General features: G+C 45.8%; 1 protein-coding gene across 1 annotated transcript; it reads right to left on the minus strand.

Annotated features, from left to right (window-relative positions):
• SCTR (secretin receptor) lies at window positions 1-21,425 on the minus strand. The gene is given in 14 exon segments (XM_009944234.2): window positions 1-177; window positions 1,205-1,246; window positions 1,430-1,568; window positions 1,664-1,755; window positions 4,516-4,585; window positions 5,119-5,179; window positions 5,271-5,424; window positions 7,132-7,264; window positions 8,245-8,342; window positions 8,639-8,742; window positions 12,545-12,655; window positions 17,083-17,209; window positions 21,199-21,300; window positions 21,303-21,425. Coding segments are annotated over 14 exon segments (1,533 nt in total).
• Window positions 21,426-22,963: the final 1,538 nt, after the last annotated feature.

Genomic DNA, 22,963 nt, shown 5'->3' on the forward strand with positions numbered 1-22,963 from the left:
TTAAAGCAGGCTTGATCTTTGGAGGGTTGCTCTCCTGTGCTCTGGTGGGCTCGACCTCACCATCTGCATCTCTTGAGTTAAGCCACTTCCTCCGTTACTCGCTGAGGTGCTGAGATGCTGACGCAAGTGTTTGCTTAAATGCCACTGCCTCCATTTTCTCTGAACTTCCAGCTGAACCTAGGTAGAAAGGTCAAAAAATACTTAGTTCAGCTAGTTTATCTTGGAGCCCGGCATTGCGGAGAGCAGTATAACAGGAAAAGGAGAGCGGGTTACCTTTGCCAAGGTTTGGATTTATTTATTTAACCCCCAGTTTTAGGGGTTAGGGCAGGGCCTGTTTCTTGTCACTTGTAGTAATACTGTTGTTGCAGCTACACACTTTTCTGTTAGCCTGTTTTTCTCTTTAATTGCAGGTGAAACTCTGTAGAGAGTCTAGCTGACCTTAGTAAGTGTTTGGTTTAGATTTTTCCAAGATTTTTAGTTTGATTATCAAAATGGGACATTCTGGCACTCTGAGGTAAAAAAATGCAGATTTTCTTTTCAAAACAACTTTTTCTGAACCCTGTTAAAGGATCAGTCAATGCGTTTCAAACCTCTCCTCCATTTCAAAGTGATATTTTCTTCCAACTTCAAGCACTAACATTTTTTTCCTTCCTTCCAAGAACCTCAGGATCTCCCAGGTTTGGATAACATTTCCCCCCACCTTTACCAGCAGCAGCTTTTCAGAGTGCAAGTTCTAGCTCAGAAGCCTGAGAGTAATCCTACGATTACAAAGGAAATGGTCCGTCTTCCAAAAGTTTTGCCTTATGAGAGTCCCAGTAAAGCTGGACTGGATTCAGCTTTTGATAAATTCCCTCACAAGGATCAAGTAAAGAAAACAGCCATGGGATGACAGATAATAGCGTCATACGTCAGAACCAGATGATTGTCAGTGTGACCGTGTGCAGGATGCTACTCCCACCCTCCATTCCCAGACAGTAATAATGCTATCTGATTTATGAAAGGGCTGCAATAGTCGACAGGTGAAGTTTGCATCTGGCATACAATTACTTCAGCTTGGCAGGTCTAGGAGGTATTTCATGAGTGACGTTAGGTAGACGGGAAGAAAACCCTCAGATAAAACATGTAATTCATTGGAGAACGTATCCTACTGATTAATGAGGCATGCTTGAGCAATAAAGAAGAATGTTATATACACAAAACTCACCTCGCCATTAAGAAAGCAATAAAGTACAGCCACGACAAATCCCTAAAAGATAAAAGAACCATGGTCACAGAATTAGAACTGCAGTTTCAGCTTTTGAGCGGGGATGAGGCACCTCAAGGGAAATCAGACAGCTTGGTTTTGCCACTGGGACTCTTCTCTGTTGCAGAGTTATATGTTACACCGCTTTTTCTTATTTTAAAAAAATAACAGTTTGTCAAATATTACCTGGAATGATCCAAGAGCCAATTCGAAAAACAGCTGAATTTCCATTGCGCCACTGCTTGCATCTTCAGGGAAAAAAGCAAAGATGATGTAGTGGACCCCAAACAGGGGGATGAGGAGGAGCGTTGACTTTGCAAGTCTCCTGAGAATGAAAACAGAGGGAAAAGCCAGTGTAGAAGGAGCAAGAAGAGCTTGTGTGGGCTCACGTGGCATAAAGTCACAATGTAAGGGACATACTTGTATTGGTTGAAATCACTGCTCCATCCTTCAGGCGAGCTGAGCTTCCTCATCAGGATTCTTAAAATGTTGACAAAAAGAATGAAATTAATCTGAAAAGAGAAAAAGAGGGACATGAAAAAAAAATACCAACAAACCCAAATGCCCAGTAACCACTTAAGTAAGTGCCAGGTATCAGCAGAGCCAGTTTGGGGTGTTTTGGCTGAGCAGGCAGAATAGCGGGGCTGGGGCTGGCCTGCCCGTGTCCCCGTCCCCATTCCAGTCCTGTCCCTGCCTCTCCAGCCTGCCTGGCCACCCAGGGCTCCGATGCTGGCTGCTTTCCCTGCCGGTTTGCTGCAGCTTTAGTTACGGGGATGATCAGGGCTTGTTCTCTGGGCAGATCACCAAAGGGCAGGGAGACCAGGTGCATCGGTAGGGTCCCTTCTGGCTCTTTGCGCACTGGCCCCGCTTTGGATGCCAGCAAAGGGGCGGCACTGGAGCTACCGCTTGCGAACTGGGACTGCAAATGCTGTTTGTTCCTTGCCAAAAGACACAGCGCAGTGTGGGATGACGGAGGCAAAGTGGTTAAAAGTGGGGATAGGGAGACACTGGCGTTTTTAATCTTGCATTTTGCCCCTCTGCAAGGGTGGATATCAGATAAAAAAGCTGATCTGCTGCTCAGTTTGGGTGAAGATGAAGCAATAGCTGTTTCTGCTCGTTTGACCCACAGGCAAAGAGCAGGAGTCACAGGGGAGGCAGAGCTGGCTGGAGCCTGCCTCTCCCCCACGGCCAGCAGCGTGTAGCACCAGGGAGCAACCTCGGTTTTCTCTGCCCTTCGCATCAGGGCTCCCGACATCACCCTGCACCAGCACAGCCTGCCGACCAGCACCCATAGCCCTCCTGCAGCACCCTGCACTGTGGCAGGCCCTTACCCTTCCCTGAGCCTGGAAAAATGATCGCAGCGGCACGTCCTCTTCATGGCAGCCTGCACATGTCTGTGGGTGTCGGAACAGGGCTCCGAGGTGGTGGGTTGCCCCAAGAGAAGCAGTTCTGCTGTAGGTAGGACAGACCTAGGATGTCCCTGGGTTCCCTAAACTATTGGATGAAGAGGACACTTGGACTTGATGATCTTGGAGGTCTTTTCCAACCTTAATGATTCTATGATTCTATGGAAGTAACTGCGGCTGCGTGGTCTGGAGAGGGCTGGAAGTTTGGGGAGCCGGGGAGTGGTGAGGAAAGGAGCAAAGCTGTAAGAAGCTAGGGCTGGGGAACATGAAGGAAAGACTGAAATATTTTGAGGGTGTTGGGGGGAAAAGGAGGTTCGGGTCTGAGGATTCTGGGGTTTTTAGCCCAGGCTTGAGCATCGTAGGCTGAGCAGGACTTTGCTGAAGAAAACTGCTGGGGAAGGGAGGGGGGGCGGCGGGATTCCTGCTGGGAGGGACTGCCCGCGGGCAGCACAGCAATGAATGTCACCCTGGGAGCACAAAGGAGTTTATCGGTGTTGATTTTCTGCCCTTTGAACTGCTAAGGACTGCGCGCTGTGAGGAATAAAGAGATTAGATCTGAATTCTGAAGAACTGGCAGTTTGTTTGTCTGTGGCTATGGGCTTGAGAAAAGCCTCTTGTACGTAAAGAGGCAGAGTCATGCAGGCTGCTCCCCCCTTGAGCGGCTGAGCTAGATGTGATCAGGATTTTGAGAAAACTTGGAAGGGGATAGCGGGTGGTGGCCACCAGGAGATAAATTAGATTGTGCTTTTTGCCCTGCAGAATGCCTGGGCCTTGTTGGCATTTAAATATTGCTGAGTGGCTCCTGGAGCATAAGCATTGTTTTATTGAGAAAAAGAAATGCCGTGTTAAGTTGATCTTGAATCACTTTTGTGGTCTTCTGCTTGTCTTGTGGGGGTGAGGGATTGCTCAGTGGTAAACGGGAGCAGAAGTTTAAGACGCCATCTCTTCTGCTGCTTGGGTTTCCGAGAGAGGAGAAAGTGTTGCAGCTTGTGTTTTGCAAATGCAATGGCTCCTACTGGCAACACAAAAACCTCAACCAACTCCTGGGTTCTTGCTTGGAGCATCAGCAGGTTACTAGAGAGTAACCAGCAGTTCACATGTTGTTGTACTAGGGCTTCAGATAGATCATTGCAGAGCAGTCTGCCCAGAGCATCTCCATTGAACAGAATAACTATCTCCAAGAAGCAGCTCCAGCCACTTGATACCAAGGGTCTGAAGGTGAGCACCAGCAAATGCTCAGACCATAGGTGCCATATTGTATGTACCAAACTGTTCTTGACATTGCTACTGCCCTTTACTGGGCAGGTTCACACTGAGTTTCAATGCCTATGCCTTATTTCAGTGAGCAATGCCAGGATAGTATGATTGCAGTCCACTAACATATGGCCCGTGCAGCCTGTGAGCTGCTTCATTGCTGAAAACAAAAGCTAATGGCCATGTAAGGCGAGTTGTTTTTGGCTTTGCTGAGAGGGGCATTGACCGGGAGACACAAAGGCGATTGTGCTGCAATGTACAGCCACTTCGCTTCTCCTCCGGAGCCTGCCTTGAAACAGTCCAAAACAAGCTTCCACAAGCCAGCCAAGTTCATATGAAATCAACAGGATGTGGAAACCTGATCTTCTTCAGGCTCTTGCTTCTTGGGAGGACACTCTAGCTTGCCTGTGAACTTAGCTTCGGGGCATTAGTTACTGACTAAATCCTGCTGAGCAGAAGTTGCTTCAGCAGTAATTCATGTGTCACACCAGTTCAGGCACATGTCTAACATCAGTTCATTAACACACTTCTAAAGCATGTGGAGTAGATGATCTCTTACTTCACAATATTTGAAAATACACTTTGAATCTGCTTGTCCCAGAAAATACTTACAAAAATAGACAAAACTACAGGGCCTCTAATGATCCACCAGGTACTGGCATTAGTGTTAATGTCCCAGCACCTGTAAAAATAGAAGAGAAGGTGCAGTCAGTTATGAAAACACTGGTGCCTTTTCAAAGAGGCTTAGTCTGTTTTGCACTTCAGATAGGCGCCTATTCCCTTGTTCTATGAAATTAATTTCCTGTTCTCACTTAGCTGTACAACATTTCTGACAGAAAACTGTCCACCGGCAGCGGACAAAAGTATATCCTGCCCTTACAGTAGAACCACTGTTCAAAATTTTGGAAGGGAGAAGAGAAAGGAACAAAGTTTCATTGCTCAGAAAGTCAAATACAGATGCTGAAAACATTGTGGGCTGGAAGGCTACCTCCTACCCTTGAAAATGCTCAAATGAAATTTGAGGCTCTTTCTCAAGTTGCTCAGAGGGACCTCTACTCCCGCCCACGCTGGGATCCATGCTTGCACCACAGCAGGGCGGTGGTTGGTTTGCTTGGCTGCCAGTGGTTGCGAATGAGCAGGACCCCGTGGAGCAGCCTGCGCGGGGGCTGCGTGCTCCCCTCAGCGTGCCACCTTCCCCCTCTCCACGCAACTCACCCAATATTCTCACGGAGTTGCCTAGCAGTCGCCCATGCGGCCACGAACACAGCTGGGGCACCTGCGATTGGAAAAGCTAGTTACTGCTCCACAAGTCCCTCCCAAAGGCAAAACAAACCCACAGTTATTCTTAGTGAAAGGAGAACCAGTACCCCATCCAAGGGCGATGAACCACCAGAGGAACTTCCTTTCCGAGAAGAAAGAAATAACCAGGAGAGTGTGGAGGTACAGTCCCTCCACGAGGAGCCAGCTGTAGTTAGACATGATGCAATACTGAAAGAAGACCATGGTGAGCTTACACCCAGCCTGAGGAAAGAGAGGATAATTAGCTTCTGCCTGGGTTTGTATGTACCTGCTAACAGAGAGAGAACTGCAAATAAATCTTGGCAAACAGAGGTTTTATAGCAATTAGGAGACTAAACGGGTGGCCTCCAGACAGATGTTCACATGAGAAGAAAGCAGGGCTGGCACTCGTAAATACATTATTCCACTGCTTCACTAGCAAGAACTGAATGTGTCATGGACACATGGGTTTGGGTTAGTGTCTTTCGTAGAGGAGTTTAACTGTTATGACCTTATTAGTATCAGTAGCACTAATATCACCTTAGAGAAACACATGAATGTATTTGTTAGTCTTTTTTTCCTAAGGAAAAGGGTCCATAAAGACAAGTTAAAATTTTGCTCTAAATGTTCTTGCTCAGCAACAAAAAACCAGTAAAACTGAGGGGGGGTAAAACAACAACAACAAAAAAGCACCTTTTTTGGTTTTTTTTGTTTCCCTCCCTAATTCTTATCTTCTGCTTTAAAGTATTGAACATCATCTCCAGTGCTCACCACCCCCACCACCCCCACTGCAATTTTCAAGATATATTGCTGCCAGTAAAAAGAAAAAGGAAAAAACAATTCAAAAATAGCGAGGTTCCTTTTCCAGGCTCTCTGAGTGCAAACCCATATCTTACTGTCAGGTCTCACACTGTAGTATAAGTCAGCAATATTTAATGTGTTCTCATACTTTTCCTGCCAGCTCCATCTGCCAGGTTCTAAAATCCGCATAAGAATCTCCACGCTGGTGGTGTATCCTGTGTTCACAGCCTGAGACACCCATGTTTAGGCATTTCTGGGTCAATGTGCTGAACTCCTGGTGTTTTCTGTGGCCATCTAGTCAATGCAATCAAGATAACGAATCACAGAATCACAGAATGTTCGGGGTTGGAAGGGACCTCTGTGGGTCATCTAGTCCAACCCCCCTGCCCAAGCAGGGTCACCTACAGCAGGCTGCACAGGACCTTGTCCAGGCGGGTCTTGAATATCTCCAGAGAAGGAGACTCCACAACCTCCCTGGGCAGCCTGTTCCAGTGCTCCGTCACCTTCAGAGGGAAGAAGTTCTTCCTCATGTTCAGCTGGAACTTCCTGTGCTTCAGTTTGTGCCCATTGCCCTGTCACTGGGCACCACTGAAAAGAGTCTGGCCCCATCTTCCTGACACCCACCCTTCAGATATTTATAGGCATTTGTTAGGTCCCCTCGCAGCCTTCTCTTCTTCAGGCTGAAGAAGCCCAGCTCCCTCAGCCTCTCCTCGTAGGAGAGATGCTCCCGTCCCCTCACCATTCGTAGCCCTCCGCTGGACTCTCTCTCCAGTAGCTCCTCATCTTTCTTGAACTGGGCCCCTACTTCAGACTGACCTGGATGCCCTCTGCTCCAATACTTGTAAGGGCATCTATAGCCAGGAGGAACAGCACCTGGGTTTCTGTGTGTATGCTCCAGCCTGGGCTGCTTTTGCATCCTCATGCCTCCCTCACCCATGCAGAATACTCCCAAGCAGGGAAACCTCAGCCAGGAGCAACCAACACGCGGGACTGAGTGATGGAGAAGGGACAGGGGATACCTCTCTTCTCCCATGACCCTGCATGCTGAATAGAAAGCTAGGATGGAGATTTCCTTCCCCACGCACTAACTACTGCTAGGATCCTGCTGGGAAACTGAGGTGTGGAGGAGGCTGGAAGGCAGAGGGTTACCGTGTATGCCCCACAGTAATTTGTGTCTTCAGAGGAAAACAAAACGGCATCCTTGATGAAGTTGGACGAGGCTCGCAAAATGAACGATGTGAAGAGATGCATGTGGATGTAGTTTCTCGTACAGCGAAGTCTTCTGTTACAAAAAGAGAGACACCTCGTGAAGTTTCATTCTTAGCCAATGCGGGTAGCTTGTGGCTGTAAACAGCAGGTTTCAATCCTTATTAATGCTAAACTGACAAATGAGGAATGCTGTTTTTCTGTCTGTGAAAGGAAGGCTAATGCATTTCCCAAGAGGGATATCCTAGAGAACAGCTTAAAAATCTAAAGTCATGTCTGCTCCACTCAGGTCCTAAAATAACCTAAACCTTAGCAGAAGAATTGCAATTTCACGCCAATATGCTTGGTCTAGCCTCCCTCCCTCCTTTCTGCAGTAACATGAACCCAAGGTGTTTATCGACACCTGGGTGGATTTATTTGGTTTGCCTGCACAGTGCACTTGTGCCTGCAATGTTTTCTGTATTAAATCTCCACATAATCCGGGTCTGGAGGCCATGCAGCCTGAAGACAAGTTTGCGAAGTAGCTGGGGTTTCTTCTGCCCGGAGATGTGTCCCTGACACTTACTGTAAGAGAAATTAGTTTTGCTGAATAAGCAGCAAAGTACAAATTCCAGGTTACAAGGATGCGTGAAGATAAGTAGAGTGTCAGATTGCTGCTGCAAGCCTGAACCACCTTGCCAGAAGTCAGTGCAGCAGCACTTTAGAGCAAAGTTTTAGCCACTATCTCAAGACGAGAAAAGAACAGCAGAGGGAAAGACACTCTGCCCGAGGGACACTGAAGTCATGGGAAGACCTCAGCAGGGACGTGGTGCAAACACCGGTCTGCAAAATACATCCAGCTACATTTTGGACCGGACAGGAGAGCACAATATGAGGATCAGCCCCTAACATTTTTGTGGAGACAAGACTCAGAGATCATTTTCGTCACTGATTTCTGTGAAGGTTTTCAGAAATACTTCCATTTTTAACTTGCCCTGGAAGCCAACAGAAGAATCTGTGTCAGCTGAGATGACCAGAAGTCCTGGCCAAACGCAGACTGGAGATGTTTCTCCTCACCTAAAAGAGGCCAGGACTGCTAAGGCTATCATCAGCGTCACGAGGGACGTGCAGTATCCGACAGTGTACATGGTCTTCAGAGTCATGAAGTAGGAACGCTGCAGGGAAACATATATTGACACGCTTACCTTTGACTGTATGGTAGAAATCAGCCGATACCAAGAGAAAGACATCTCCTCCTATTTAACAAATAAATTTTCTTGTAAAATCAGCTGCTGAATTTTTACCCTGAGAAACCCATTCTGATCATTTGGAGGAACAATTTATGCTGAAAACCACCTGTAACCATAACCCCACCTGACTTAAATCACATCATCATTTCGTCTGTCCGTCACATGTTCCTCCCCCAGGGCCCCAGAGCAGCAGATCTGTGGTCACAGGCACCCAGACTCACTCTCGCCTCATTTGTCGTGTCATTGACATTGTAGCCACAAGCGATATCGGGTCTCGGATATGGGTCTGACCAACCCTCACTCGTACAGTTTCGGTAGACAAAACCTGAGTGGCAAGAAAAAAAAAAAAAGACAAAATCAGGTGTGATGATTTGCAATTGTATCTTTGTTCTCCTCAGGGATCAGCCACAAATGTACGTGGTCACTCCAAGAACAAAGAGAATATTTTCCCCCAGGCAGTGCACTCTGCATAGCTGGAGGTGAAATGCAGCTGAGCTAATTATGTTGATACTTGCCCAGTGTACTTGTTTGGATCATAATATTGTTTGCCAACTCAGGGATGACTGTGATGGATGTGTTTTTATTAATTGCAACATAAATAATACTGTTCAGTACATCTGGTGTTTCTTGGCCAGTATTCCAAGATCAGCAAACACATGACTGTTTCAATCACAGATTCTTACTCCATGCAAACCTGATACCTTCCTGAATGCTCCCCACCTCCTTACTGTGGTTTGTCTTGGTTGGAAGAGAACACAAAACTTTAGATGATCACAGATTTTTGGTGAGATTTAAATAAAAACTAAAAGGCTTCTTCCCACAGCCCAATCTGGGCATTAGCTTACACTGTTGATTTTCTTGCTTACTTGCGAATTAAAGGCTGGGATGGGATTCCCCTCACTTAAATTAGCTTTCCGAAAGCTAAATGCTTGAGCCCAACTCTGTCCCCTGTGGCTGTCTTTCCGGCTGATGGAGAAAAAGAGGCATTTGCAGCATTTGTCTCATTTTCAGACAGACATTGCAGAGGGCAGTTTCTCTGACCCACTTCTGCAGGTACATCTGACTTTTAGACACATAAAGCTGAGTGAGGTAGATCCCCAGCAAGTTGTACATGGTTGAATAGGACAGGTTTGAACACATCCATATTCATGTTTGGCACTAAAGTGGAAGTGGGAAGTCCTGCCCTACACACCTTACAATCTTATTGGAAGAAAATGACCCTACCAGGCGTGTAGGTTCTGCACTGAAGAGAATTACAGAGAGCTGAAACCACTGCCCACTGTCCTAATCACATTAATCCATCAGGTAGGAGCCACACTTCAGAAACACAGAGTGAAATTCTGGCTTTGCTGCAGTAATGGCAATACTAGCAAGGACTTAGGGCCTGAAATCAGAAGCACTTCTTAGTAGAAACCTTGCCAGAAGGCAGCATAAAAGCCTATTTTAGCCCAGACATTTAGCTGTGGGGACTCTTGGGCACCCAGTTCTTGCAAAACACCCCCACAGTGTTGAGGGAGCTGGGGGACATGCATATACAGCAGTGTTTGGCACTGGTTTATGCTCTTTGGAGCCCTGCTGGGACTGTCAGGACAGAGACACGGCTCCTGCTACCTCTGGGGTAATTCTGGTGACCTGGCAGCATGTCTGCACTTGACTTGAACTCACCTCTGTAAGACTGAAAGGCACAGCAAACATGCTGAGATCTCCAGGTGGGAAGAGCTCTGGGTGTGTCAGTATCAGACTATTATTGTGATACTTTTATGAACATCTTGTTCCAGCTTAGCATCTTTGGAAGGGCTAGGCTTGGTTTTTGAGTCAGGTTTTCTATAACCTGCTGCAATGCAGCAACAGCAGGAGGGGAACAGCTCTCCCAAACAGTTCTTCCCAACCTGCCTTGGCACCCAGCAAGGGAGTGGTATGGCGGCAAATTCTCTACTTCAGCTTCAATTATGAAGATACAAGGACTTAACTCAGAGCAGAGTGTTGAGCTTGTAAACATGCCTGTAACTGGCTTTTGCCTGAGGATGTCAAAGTGGATCAGACAAGAAATGGTGAAGTTCTGTGTTGGTGTGGGCACGCAACTGCGTTCTATGCGAAGCACGGGAGATTATGCAGGGCTTATTATATTGATGGACATGAGCACAACTTTAACAATGCTACTTGCTTATGGGTGAAACACACACTGAGGAAACTGCAGAATGCCCTGCTGCTCAGAGCAGATTCGGGGTCTGCAGTCTGTCTAATGGTCCGTGCTTGGTGTTTACTTGTGCCTTGGAGGCTTTCAGAGTTGCCTAGCAGGGGGGAGCACTGGCTAAAGCGGTGGCCATGGAACTCTGGCCTCCAGTGTGGCCTTCTCCTCTGCCCCTGAATCCCCACAGTCGTCACACCTTTCCTCATCTCTTGCCTGAGACACAATGTGTAGGTCTGGATATGATCTTCAGCTATGTAACTTGGTTCCAGACCATTTTGTTTCTTTGATCTGTTAGGTGGGAAGGGACCAGACAGTCTGGGCTGCAAATGCAAGTCTAGATGTCAGCACAAAGCTCCACAGCGTGGAGACCAGGGTTTGGTCAGAGCTCAGAGCATCCCTTAACATATGGGTCTTTGGCATTTGTGGCTGCCCATCAGCTTTGCAAGTGGTGAGGAGAGAAAACTTGTTCTTTTTTTTCAAGCAAACAGATCTTTGTTTTTCTTTTGCAAAATTGCTTCAAACAGGATGACTGTAGCAGTAATTAAATGCATGAGTCACAAGCCAACCACAGTACAGAAGCAGAGAAGAATGTGGCTATCAGAATGAGAATAAACTATTGCTGACTTTGACCCAAAATGCCAGATGCAGAGACCAAAATAAGATGCAAATACCAACGGACCATATCTTGGGTTTCTGTTTTGAACACTGATTATCAGAAGTGGTTCAGCTCTCAGCTTCTCGATAAAGAGGGCAACTAAAGTTTAAAGCTGTTAGACTATCTCCAAGATAATGCAATGCACATTTGAGATGTAATTATAACCTTTGGATGTACAAATTCCTGTTTTCCTCCCCGGTGCGAAGGCCAGAGGGAGGGAGCAGTTCCCTCTAGCGGCTGCACTAGCAGGGATTTCATTTAATGCATTTAAGGGCTGGTATCACTACGCTAAAGATTTGTGAGCGTGCACCAGACAGATGATTTCTTCAGCAATCTGTGTCTTTGTGCCGTTTATCCTCTGTCTTTAAACCATATTGTAGGATTCAATGGGAAATTACTGTTTGTGTGTACAGAAAGTAGCACGGTATATATTTCAATTTAAATGGCTCATGTCTGATTTTATTTAAAGAGCACTAAGTTCTTCTCCTCTGACTTATCTAATCTTTATTACACAATCTAATACTTTGTCTCCCTTTCCCCCCTCCATAAAATGAATCTGTCTGCTTTTCTGTAAGTATTGGACCGCACTAATCAGTGTCCCATAACCAAAGAATGCAAAACCCTCTTCCAATTTGAATCATTAACCTGCTAAAGAGAAATGTAAGCACATTTCTTGGGCATTGCTGAAAAGTAGAACTGAACAGAAAGCAGGCAGAAACTCCTACTTAATGGCTCATGATTACTGTAGTATACTGGGAATAAATTGCACTTCACTTCTAGCTTAGAAATCCCAGAGAAAGGACAACAAACATTGCTTGAGTTCATCTCTTTTTAAGTTGTTTGGTGAGCCATGAAACCTGAGTTCCCATAAACCTGTGCCACTTGTGTGGAGCCTGTCACAGCCAAGGGATGAACCCCCTACCTGGCTGGCTGTTTTGCCGAAACATGTATGAACGTAATGTGTGTGAAGTTTTGTCCCCATCAAGCTCAGCTGAGATCAGCTACTGGCTCTAAGAGTTATTACGAGGGGAAAGACAGACAGAAATATGTAAATGAAGAGCCTGAGTGGAGAAAACCCTTTCCTTTCAGAAACTGCTAAAGACATTCTTTTCAAGATAGCATTTACTTGCTGCACTTTTCTCCACCTGGCTGAGAAAAATAAACACTTAAAAGATTTCACTTCAAGCTCAGACCTGACAGTGCATCTTTGTAAATAACATATCTAAAAATAAAATAACAATAAAAAACACCTGGGCAAGAAAAGCACATTTTTAGTGTTACCTTTTTTCCCAGTCAGCATCTGGAAGAATTCAGGGCAGTGAGCACTGACAGTCTGTCCCACAGCAGATGAAGGCCAGCAGCTCATGTTATCCCACATTCCAGCACATCTGCCTGGGGGGGGGGGGGCAACAAGAAACTCCATGTGGGATCTCCCAGTGACAAAACACCATCAAACTTCTCTCAGCCATGAAACACTATGAAACATTTCCAAGCATCAAAACACTGTGCAATGCCTCCCAAGGAGCAAGGCAGCTACGGGAACAAAGATGCTCAGTACTCTGAAAAGCAAGCTGGATGAGAAAGAGCAAGTCCTGCTGAGACCTGTCAAGACCTGGATAGGGCAGAACAGGTCCTGCTTGCTTCAAACGAGCCCCAGCAAACTCCAAGCCCGTCCCATGCTGGTCCTTGACTCCACTGGTCTCTACTAGCCAGACAAAGAGCAACTTCGGCCATGGTGAACTTTGCATCAGGCCCTTGGCTACCCATCTGTCTTCTGGTAACTACTGAATGGCCCTAGAAAAGATGAAGGAAACCAGATGTGAATTTTTTAGCTCACTTTTCAGCCTTTCTAAAACTTCCACTTTGAGTCATCATGATGTTTTCCTTACATAATCCTTTTATAAACAGGAAAAGATACAACTTGACACAGGAAAAGATACAACTTGACTAGGAGTTTAAGCAGCTTCAGAATGATACTGGCAGAGTGGAATAGTATCGATGTTGTCCTTGTATCGTCATAAACACTCCTCTGCTTCTTCATCTCTTTCATTATGCCAAGACTGTGCTGGAGTGAATAACACCAACAGACCACTTGCTGGGCTTGGCTGTGGGTCTCAATGGCTTTGCTGCTGCAGGAGAGCAAGACTTCACCTAGCTCTCCCAGTCCCTGTGACCGTAAAGGGAAGATCATCACATTTACAGGCCAGGGCAAAATGTGGTTTCACACCAACATGCTGGCACAATCTGCCTGTGTTGCTGCTCTTTTCAAGGCCAGGCCTCTGACAGTGTGACCTGTCTGTTGGAGGACCCACCTCGGAGCATCCATTGAACCTGGAGTCCCACTGGGCTCTCTGCAGGCGTGAGCCCATGGCTCAGTTGCCCTCCTTGCACCTTCTGCCACCTGAGGCCTCCATCACCTGCAGGCTTTAACTGACACTGCCCAGATTCACCTCATTTCCCTCACTTAGGTGAGGGGCTGCTTTTCTTAAGGCTGGGCTCGTCGTGATCCCCTCCTACAGCTGAAGTGTGAGGGAGGCTTTTCCAGCTGGGCCCTTGGCTTGGCTGTGTTGCCTTCTAGCAGGGGTGGTAGACATGCATCAGGGAGCCGAAGGTCAATGGAGCACAGCATGACGGTGATCTCAACTTTGACATCTTGCTTAGGTGCCAGAAGCTGGCATGGATGAATTTTGGCCTGTGGTGCAGAGTGTCAGTAGAGCAGACCTATAGCTGATCCCCCTTGTGCTACAGAGAAACTGAAATCTGGTCTTTCTTATTTTGCTCTTCTCCAGACACAGGCTGAAATCATTCAGGCTGCTTCCCTTATGCCTTCACCCACTGTCATTGGTTTTAGCAAAGCCTTCTCTGTGGTTTTTTTAACGTGACAGGGAAAAAGGAGGCTACTGGAGCATGTCAGGACCACCCTCCGCCTGTTGAGTTCTGACATGTGCCGAATGGCCTGCACGCCCACGGAAAGTGGAGGGGAGGAAATGCTGAGTGCTCTCTTCAAACACTTTACACTTTATAAGGCCAGCCTCCATTAGCCTGACAAAAATATTTACATTTCTAGAAATGTATTGATTTTCTCCTGCACAACAGTCCTAACACCTGGAAATACAGAGCTTTTCACACCCAGGGCACCTCAGCTCTGCTGTCCTCGCTGTGCCGATGTTTATAGGACTTGGTAACCATTTACTTCAAAGCAATAATTTAACGGCAAATGAAATGTCAGCTTGGATGATATTTATGCCTAGCTGTGCTGCGTTGTTTGGGTTATCGACCTTCATGGCAACCCCACTGGCATAAAGCCCCCAAGTCAGGCTCAGTGTACAGAAAAAAATGACAAAATTATGATGTTGGGATGGTCTCTTCCCAGCAGGAGAAAACAAAAAGCAGCCGAGCCATTTGTCCTGCTGGTGGGCTTCTTGCCATTCCTCATGGAGCAAAGCCAGTGGCACTCACTCCTGCCTAGATAAAGAGCCTCCTGAGTGAAGGCAGAGCACAGCAGCACCTCTCTGATATCCCTGCGCTCTCTGGGACCTCCCTCAAGTAGCAAACAGAGCATTCCACCAGCAGCAATTCACGGTGTCACCACGGCCAGCGGTCCCAGACCTCCAGCAGCTTCCCTCACCTGCTCCCCGTGTTATACTAAGGAATAAAAAGGGAAAACAAAATATGAAATGATAAGTGAAATAACTAGATTATTGCTGTGGTAGGGACCCTTATTACAGTTAAAATTTTTGTAATCTTCTAAGTTTAAAATTAACTATAGAAATTAAGATACAGGATTTAAAATAATGTCTAATTGTTTCATAAGAAGGATGTACCTGTCCAAAGTAGAACCAGAAAGTGTTGAATCGTAAGAATAGCTAATGAGCTATGAAAAGCTGCTGAGATGGCCAAGAGAAACAGGTAACTAGGGGAAAGGTAATTCCGGCAGGGGGAGATCACGACCACCGGCTCACGGACCACCTGCCCCAGTTATACCCCAGACTCAAAAGATGAAGAAACTGAGCATGCCTACTAATTTACATGCTAGATGAAGAGACTTTAATCAATCATTTAATAGAATAGCAATGCATATGTATTAGGAGGATGAATACGGTAATGTTAAGTGTATAAATGGCTGTTGATTTGTGAACAAGGCGTGCTGTCTGGGGACAGACACCCTTATCTGTGCAAATATGCACAGAAGACCTCTGCTCGCTCTGTGTGTATATTGGCGTATTGCACACTGGGTAAACAAACCCCTATTTTTGGGACAACAATGTCATGGCCCACAAAAGTCACCCAGAAACAGCTCAGTCTGCGAGATGCTGTGAACGACACAAACCCATACTTAATGGTGATGGCTGGTCATGCACAAAAAATAGTCACATCTGTTGCTTCCTCCCAATGTACTCTGTGAGATGCTGACCCAGCTGCTGCCTGGGGGAGCTAACACTGAGTTCACAGGCAACCTTCAACAATTGCTTGCTGTTATCTCTCCGAGACCCCTTGCACATGAACACGCTCAGCTGTGAAAGGAAAGCTGTCTACATGATGAGGACTCGGTACCACAAGACCCTGGTCCAAAAAACTCCTTTATATGATGACAAATCATCTCTGAAATGCAAGCACTCTTTTATGTGACAGAAAGTTAGAGCAAAGACGAGGCAATGAGGACCTTCAGGCCACATGATTTAAATGTTGGCTGCTGGTATTCTTTGTTTTTGAAGGCAAATATAAGTAAATATTACATATGTTGTATATATTATTTACATAGAATCACAGAATCAGAGAATAGTAGGGGTTGGAAGGGACCTCTGTGGGTCATCTAGTCCAACCCTCCTGCCGAAGCAGGGTCACCTACAGCAGGCTGCAGAGGACCTTGTCCAGGCGGGTCTTGAATATCTCCAGAGAAGGAGACTCCACAACCTCCCTGGGCAGCCTGTTCCAGTGCTCCGTCACCCTCAGAGGGAAGAAGTTCTTCCACATGTTCAGACGGAACTTCCTCTGCTTCAGTTTGTGCCCATTGCCCCTTGTCCTGTCACTGGGCACCACTGAAAAGAGCTTGGCCCCATCCTCCTGACACCCACCCTTCAGATATTTATAAGCATTTATTAGGTCCCCTCTCAGCCTTCTCTTCTTCAGGCTGAACAAGCCCAGCTCCCTCAGCCTCTCCTCGTAGGGGAGATGTTCCAGTCCCCTCATCATCCTCGTAGCCCTCCGCTGGACTCTCTCCAGTAGCTCCTCATCTTTCTTGAACTGGGGAGCCCAGAACTGGACACAGTACTCCAGATGGGGCCTCACCAGGGCAGTGTAGAGGGGAAGGAGAACCTCCCTCGTCCTGCTGGCCACACTCTTCTTGATGCACCCCAGGATCCCATTGGCCTTCTTGGCAACCAGGGCACACTGCTGGCTCATGGTTAACCTGTCGTCCACCAGGACACCCATAATTATAATATTATATATAAAAGTAAATATTAAATATTAAGTAAAGTTGCGCTTACTGGGCTGAATTTATAAAAATATCCTTGTCCAAGATGAGAATTCCAAATCCTCTGCAATTTGCAAGATTTTGTTGCTGATGCGCTCCCTAGTTGTGAGGACTGCAGCTGAGAAGCTGAGTTACAACACTCCTACAACCCTTGCTGTCACAATAAGGTCAAAATCCCGCTCTCAGAACCTTATAACAGACCTTATCCTTTTTTATGTTCCTAAATGAGAGATGCGTACAAGGTGCACACCTCCTATGGGAAGGAACATGGGGTTATCTGATTTTGAGGCCGCCCAGCTCCTCTGAGAGCCATTTTTACCATGCGCATTCATTCAGCCTTCACCTGAGCTCAGGAGCAGATTGTCTTCCAGCGTTCTGTTCTTTGCCTCCAGGGAGAGGGTCTCAGCACAGTTTTCTTCCTCCTTTTTCAGGACACTCAGGAGGTCACAGACAGGTGGGACAGCTCTGATCTGCAAATTTGAAAAGCAGTGGAATCACTTTTCCTCTGAAGATTTACATCCTCTCAATAGGATTTACCCTTCTAATGCTCACAATCCCCATGCAACCCTATCAGCTGATTGTGGGCAATATTTCCTTGAAATACAGTCAATTTCCTTGAAATACAGTCATTTTTCCTAATTAAGTCTGCTTTTTTATAGTAGCAGCAGGCAAGCACAGATTGAGTTTCTGCCTTCTCCCTTTTGCTGTCATTACTGTTATAGAGAAAAATGAGTGTGTTACTCTGCTAAATTAAGTACATGAGCAGTACAAAAGACTGCGGAAACATCCAGAGCACTGCAAGACTCTCCTAGAGCAACAGAGAATTAATTACTTGCCCCTGGCAGTGTTAAGCCATGACCTGGCAGGTTATTTTCTTGGGCACGAGTGATCCAAATATGTCCACTGGTTGCCGTCTACCAAAGCCTGTTTCATTGCTACTGCTGCAGGAGCCAACCTGAAAGCAGAAACTCACACAGATTTTTTTCAAGAATCTAGACAGTAATTTGTCCTCAGGTCATTTTCTCAGGTTCCCACCTTGCTCCATCCTCCTTTCTCACAAGGCAGTATGGAAATGTTAGTCTTAATCCTGATGTAGCAATCAATGTGCAGTTTATATTATATATAGCTGGACAAAAATGAATGTACAAAACAGCTACCAATGACTAGAATGGCATGTATTAAAAATTGCTGCAAAATCATAGAATCGTAGAATCATAGAATGGTTTGAGTTGGAAGGGACCTCGAAGGTCATCTGTTTCCAACCCCCCTGCCATGGGCAGAGACACCTTTCACTAGAGCAGATTTGCAGGAAAACGTCCCAGTTTTTATGCCTTACAGTAAAAAAGTACTTTTATCATTTTTGCCCCTTTCTATTATTTTTGACACTAAAGATACTGAATATAAGCAAGTTCCCATTATATATATAGATAATTCCTCCCTCATGAACAAAACCAAAAATCTTTATAAATTCCCACTATGGAACTTATATGTATGTATATGTATAAGTATATGTATGTGTGTATGGATACACAAACTTTAAAGTCATCAGGATGTATTATTTGAAAAGTATCAGATAGAACTTTTAATGTACTTTGTGTGGGAAAAGTTAACCTGGCAGCATCATATTACTACTCAATCTAATCAGTCTTGTAGAATTGCTGCTCACTGTCAAATTACATTTAGGAGAGAGAATGATCACTGAAAACCTTTTAATGAGAGCTATGACTTTTCTACAACAAAATTTTACCCTAATAGACATCAGTGACTATACTCCCACTCATTTCGTCTGGAAGTATTCTGGGTGTTGTATTCATCTAATTGGTCTGTTGTGTTTAACTTCAGCATCTTTCTCTCTTGCCTTTGTGTGTCATGAAACAAGTCAATTAAAACTCATTTGTTTTTGCACAATGTAATGAATTTTCTGGAATCACACAGGCAAAGAATTCAGATGAAATAAACTATCCTCTGATGCCAGGATCTAAATGTGGTTTTAATCCACGTAATATTTGAAAAAAAAAAAAAAAAAAAAAGATTTTAAATGTCTGTTTAATCTTTGAAAAAAGTAGAAATGTCTGACTGGAGTAGCGTGTCTAAAGAAATCTAATTGCATTCAGCAGATTCAGTTGTTAGCTGGAGGCTGACTTTTATAATTTCTAAATATTGACAGATTTAAAAAAATATGCATTATTTATCACTCCCTATTGTTATCTATTTGATTACCAATAGTAAAGCAATTTAGTGTATTTTCAGAGTTCACAAGTACAAATGCAACGGTTAAGACCTACGAGATACATCTGCTGCAGTATCTCTGTCCAGAAGTTGCCTTGAAAACACATTGCAAAATCACACCAGCGCTGAGCATTTGAAGCGGCCGACAGAACCGGTCTGGTCTGCATGCAGGATGTTCAAGATGATACTGAACATATGTAAAAATAAATGCTAGTAATCATGTTGTAATAATCTCAGAAACAGGAAAAATATTCATCTTAAACAAGCCTGTACATCTTGTAGCCACCATTCTCTTTTAAGAAATGTAGGTCCTAAGAAAGCTTTTGTTCTAGAAAAAGATTTAGGGCCTGTGTTATTTCTTTATGGCTAGAATGAGGCTACACGCTTTTAGCACATTCAGCTGTGAAGACCACCCTGATGATCTGATACAGTGTTATTTTCTTACATGGAATGTATTGCTCAAGCAGGAATATGGTGTGGTCAATGCCTTACAATTACTGTTTTACCCTGCCAAGTGATGTCCACCCTATTCTGATCAGATAGATACCGCTGCCTGGTAATAGACGTGCAGGTAACAGGATTTCAAACCCAGAGAAAGCAGAGAGCCTCCAGGTGCTGGTTTAAAGACCTCATTTTCCACAAACACTGTCCCTCGGTCGGTCTTTGCCAAAGCTGGCATCCGACGGAGCCGGCTGGGCGCGAGCAGGGCCATCACAGGTCCGGCTGTTTGCTGAGCGACGCGAAATCCCACTTCCCGTGCCACGGCCAGATAACCCCGCTCCGCTGCTGGCTACACTCGGTCTCGCTCGTGTTTACTGTCCACAACTGGGAGCAAACAGCCTGCCCTGCAGCTTGAATTCGAGGGGGAAAACGGACTCCTCTACGAGCAGTTTCTTCATCTCTTCCTAAACGATTCACTAAAACAGCTCTCAGCTCACAGGCTGTCAGATTTTGATGAGGGGCCAAGACGTCTTCATATTTTGTTTAAAGACAATATAAGATACGAAAACCATTCCAAACAGAAACAGCTGTGATAACTAGATGTCTGAATGGGCAGAAAGCTGCAGTTTGTGGGATTGATAGCAACAGCTAACTACAGTTTTTAAGTTGTGAAATTAATGGATCTAAACACTATTTAATACAAATAATATTTGCAGCCACAGAATTCACAGCCATTTAATTTGAAATTAAGTGGTCTTAGTTTAACGAGAAGATTTAAAAGAGAACAAAAGATGCCTGGCAAAAGAAAAATAGGTGTTCTGAAGGACTGGAAAGAGATCAAGTGGAAGGAGATGCTCTCAGTGGCACCCTGAGCAATGACACCTATTTACAGAGTCCTTTAGGTAGTCCCTAAGAATAAGAAACCAAAATGATCAGAAAAATATCACGGACACTATTTTTATTGTGGAAGATGATCAAAAGGCAAAAAAGTTTGCAGACTGCATTCACTCTGCAATTAAAATGTCTAGGCAGAGCTCAGGTTTTCTCAGAGTTTGAGGTAAATCCTCTGCTGCGACGAATAGATTGATTTCTCCATTATCTGTAATGAAACTAATTTTTTACATTTGCCGAGAGTTTGATCCTTTCCCAACTTCCCACACCTAAACTGGATATATTTTAGTCGTGGTTATATATGCTTTCAAAATCTGAATACGCCAAGGAGCACCTGGATATCACAGCCCAGGTTCAGCTGTCCTTCCCACCCGGCTTGAGCGCCCGGAGCTCAGCAGAGACAATCTGCCTCAAAAATTCCCAGTAAAGTGATAAAGCTAAAAGAAAGAAACCAAACTTTGTGGGTCAAACGTTGCTTTGCATACCTTCAATCTGAGTTAAGGGAGGCTTTGGTAGTGGTGGGCATCACCCCTTAGGGGATTGCTTGCTGGTGTAAATCAGCAAAGCTTCTCTAAATGGCATCGTCTCTTCTCCTTCATCACAGAACCTGCTATGTTTGCCAAAGCAGGTTAGTAACGCTGCTGTCTTTATAAAGACAAAAAAACTGAGGCATGCTGCTGTTTTATATAGGAGGGGAAACTGAGGCATTCAGCATCTAGCCATCTGGCTGCTGTCAATTAATGCAGGAAGCAGCATAAGCTAGAATAAAATAAAAAAATCCCAGCTTCTACCTGGACCTTTTTAAACAAAGACACCACGACTTCATAGAATAGACGTGCACTTACTCAGACAACATGTGATTCCATGCAATTGGGAATAAATAGCTCTGAGTACCTACCAGGACGGCTGAAATCCAGAAGATGATCACCCAGATGGTCCACATAGTCAATCACAGTCTGTTTCCTTCATCCCTTGTGCACCAGAGGTCACCAGGCTGTCTGTATGCTCTTCAGAGCGGCTCTTAGCTCCTTTCACTTCATCCCTTCCCCTCCTCTTTTTTTTCCTTTCCAGCTTTGACCATCCTTAGCCAATGTTTCTCTCCAGCTGCTGAGCCCTAGAGAGCATCAGCAACGACAAGGCCCCCCCCGTCCACCCTCCAAGCTCTCCTCCTCCTCTGCAGAAGTGTCCTGTCCCAAGAATAACAGCGCTTCTGTTAAGCATGTTCCTACTATCGTCTGCCTCCCTTCCCGGCTATTATTCACTGTTATCAACGGGTGTTGCTGGGGAATGATCATTCCTCAGGCTCCCATGATAACGGACCAAGCAGGACTCCTGCGTAGGATGTCGGCCCCACAGTGGCAGAGGTAATCAATCAAGAGGAAATACAGCCCTGGAATAAGTGCCCTGCTGAGACACAGGGTTGGAGGAACGTGATTCAGGCTGCCTGCACTGCTTCTGCTCCCGACAGCTCTGCACATGCCTCCCGCAGTAAGCACACATCCCCGAGAGCCAGAAATCAGGAGGCTGGCAGAGCCTGCTGCAGCAGAGCAGGATACCTGTGTCTCCCACCCAGCCCAGGTGAGCACAGATGCCGGAGCTGAAGATGACCTCGAGTCTGGGGTAGGCACCAGAGAAAGGGCAAACAGGGGATCTTGTTCCTCATGCCTTCCAGAGAGGACTCTAAATGCTCCCTGGACTTCACCCTCTCATCCAGCATCCAGAGAAACAGCCAGTCTGCATTTCATCCTGATGCTATAGGTTGTAAGATGCCATCGCGTTTGGATCCCTGTGGTACCCTCGTTGGTGGGATGTGGATGAAAGCCGTCCTGGGTTCCCCATAGGCAGTTCCTCAGCACTCCCCTACCCTGGCAGCAAAGCACTCTTTGTTTTTCCAGGTTTTGTTTCTGTGGCAAAACTATTGTAAAGGGGCTGTGTGCTTAACCTGAGTGTGGAATCCCAGCTGCCAAGGCAGGCTCTCCAAACCGTTGCTTGACAAGTTCACTTGTAGCACGATAATGTACACGGCCTCAGAAATGAGTCAAAGTTTGCACTGTGCACTGGTGCCCTTTCTGAAAGCACCGCAGTCCTCAGCTTGGTAAATTGTCTCAAAACATCTTTAACCAGCTTTTCCAATTTACCATCGCCCGTCACCCCAGACAAGTCAATGATGATGATGATGTGATGAGGGGCTGCCTAAAACTCGGGGTCTGATGTCCAACCTACTGAGGGTGTGCTCCAGATCTACCAGTGAGGTCAATGACTGTGGCCATAAAACATCTGGCTCTTTACCTGTGCACCAAAAATCCGACTATTGCATTAAGCGAGTTATCCGCTGAGAAGCACAATGAAGGAATCTGTGTTTCCTAGCGAGCGTTGCCCTTTCCCGTGCCCACTCTGACCACAGTAACTCCAGCTCATCTCTATATTTGCTCCCTAGGACAGCCAAAGCGCACTGCTTTCTGTTTCCCTACACACCACCCTCATCTCTCCCCACATCCCCAGAGCAGGAGTCAGACAAGCAGCAGCATTTGCTCTGCCACCGTGCTACGTCCGTCCTGCCCAGCTGCCCGGTTTCTGTGTGCTGACTGCCCTGCTGCCATGCTCACACAGCATCGTTTCCCTCACACAGGGCAAATGGTTCAGTCTTCCTTGCCCCTGTCCAC

This window comes from Opisthocomus hoazin, chromosome 9, assembly GCF_030867145.1.
Source record: "Opisthocomus hoazin isolate bOpiHoa1 chromosome 9, bOpiHoa1.hap1, whole genome shotgun sequence".
In the NCBI taxonomy this organism is placed as follows: domain Eukaryota; kingdom Metazoa; phylum Chordata; class Aves; order Opisthocomiformes; family Opisthocomidae; genus Opisthocomus; species Opisthocomus hoazin.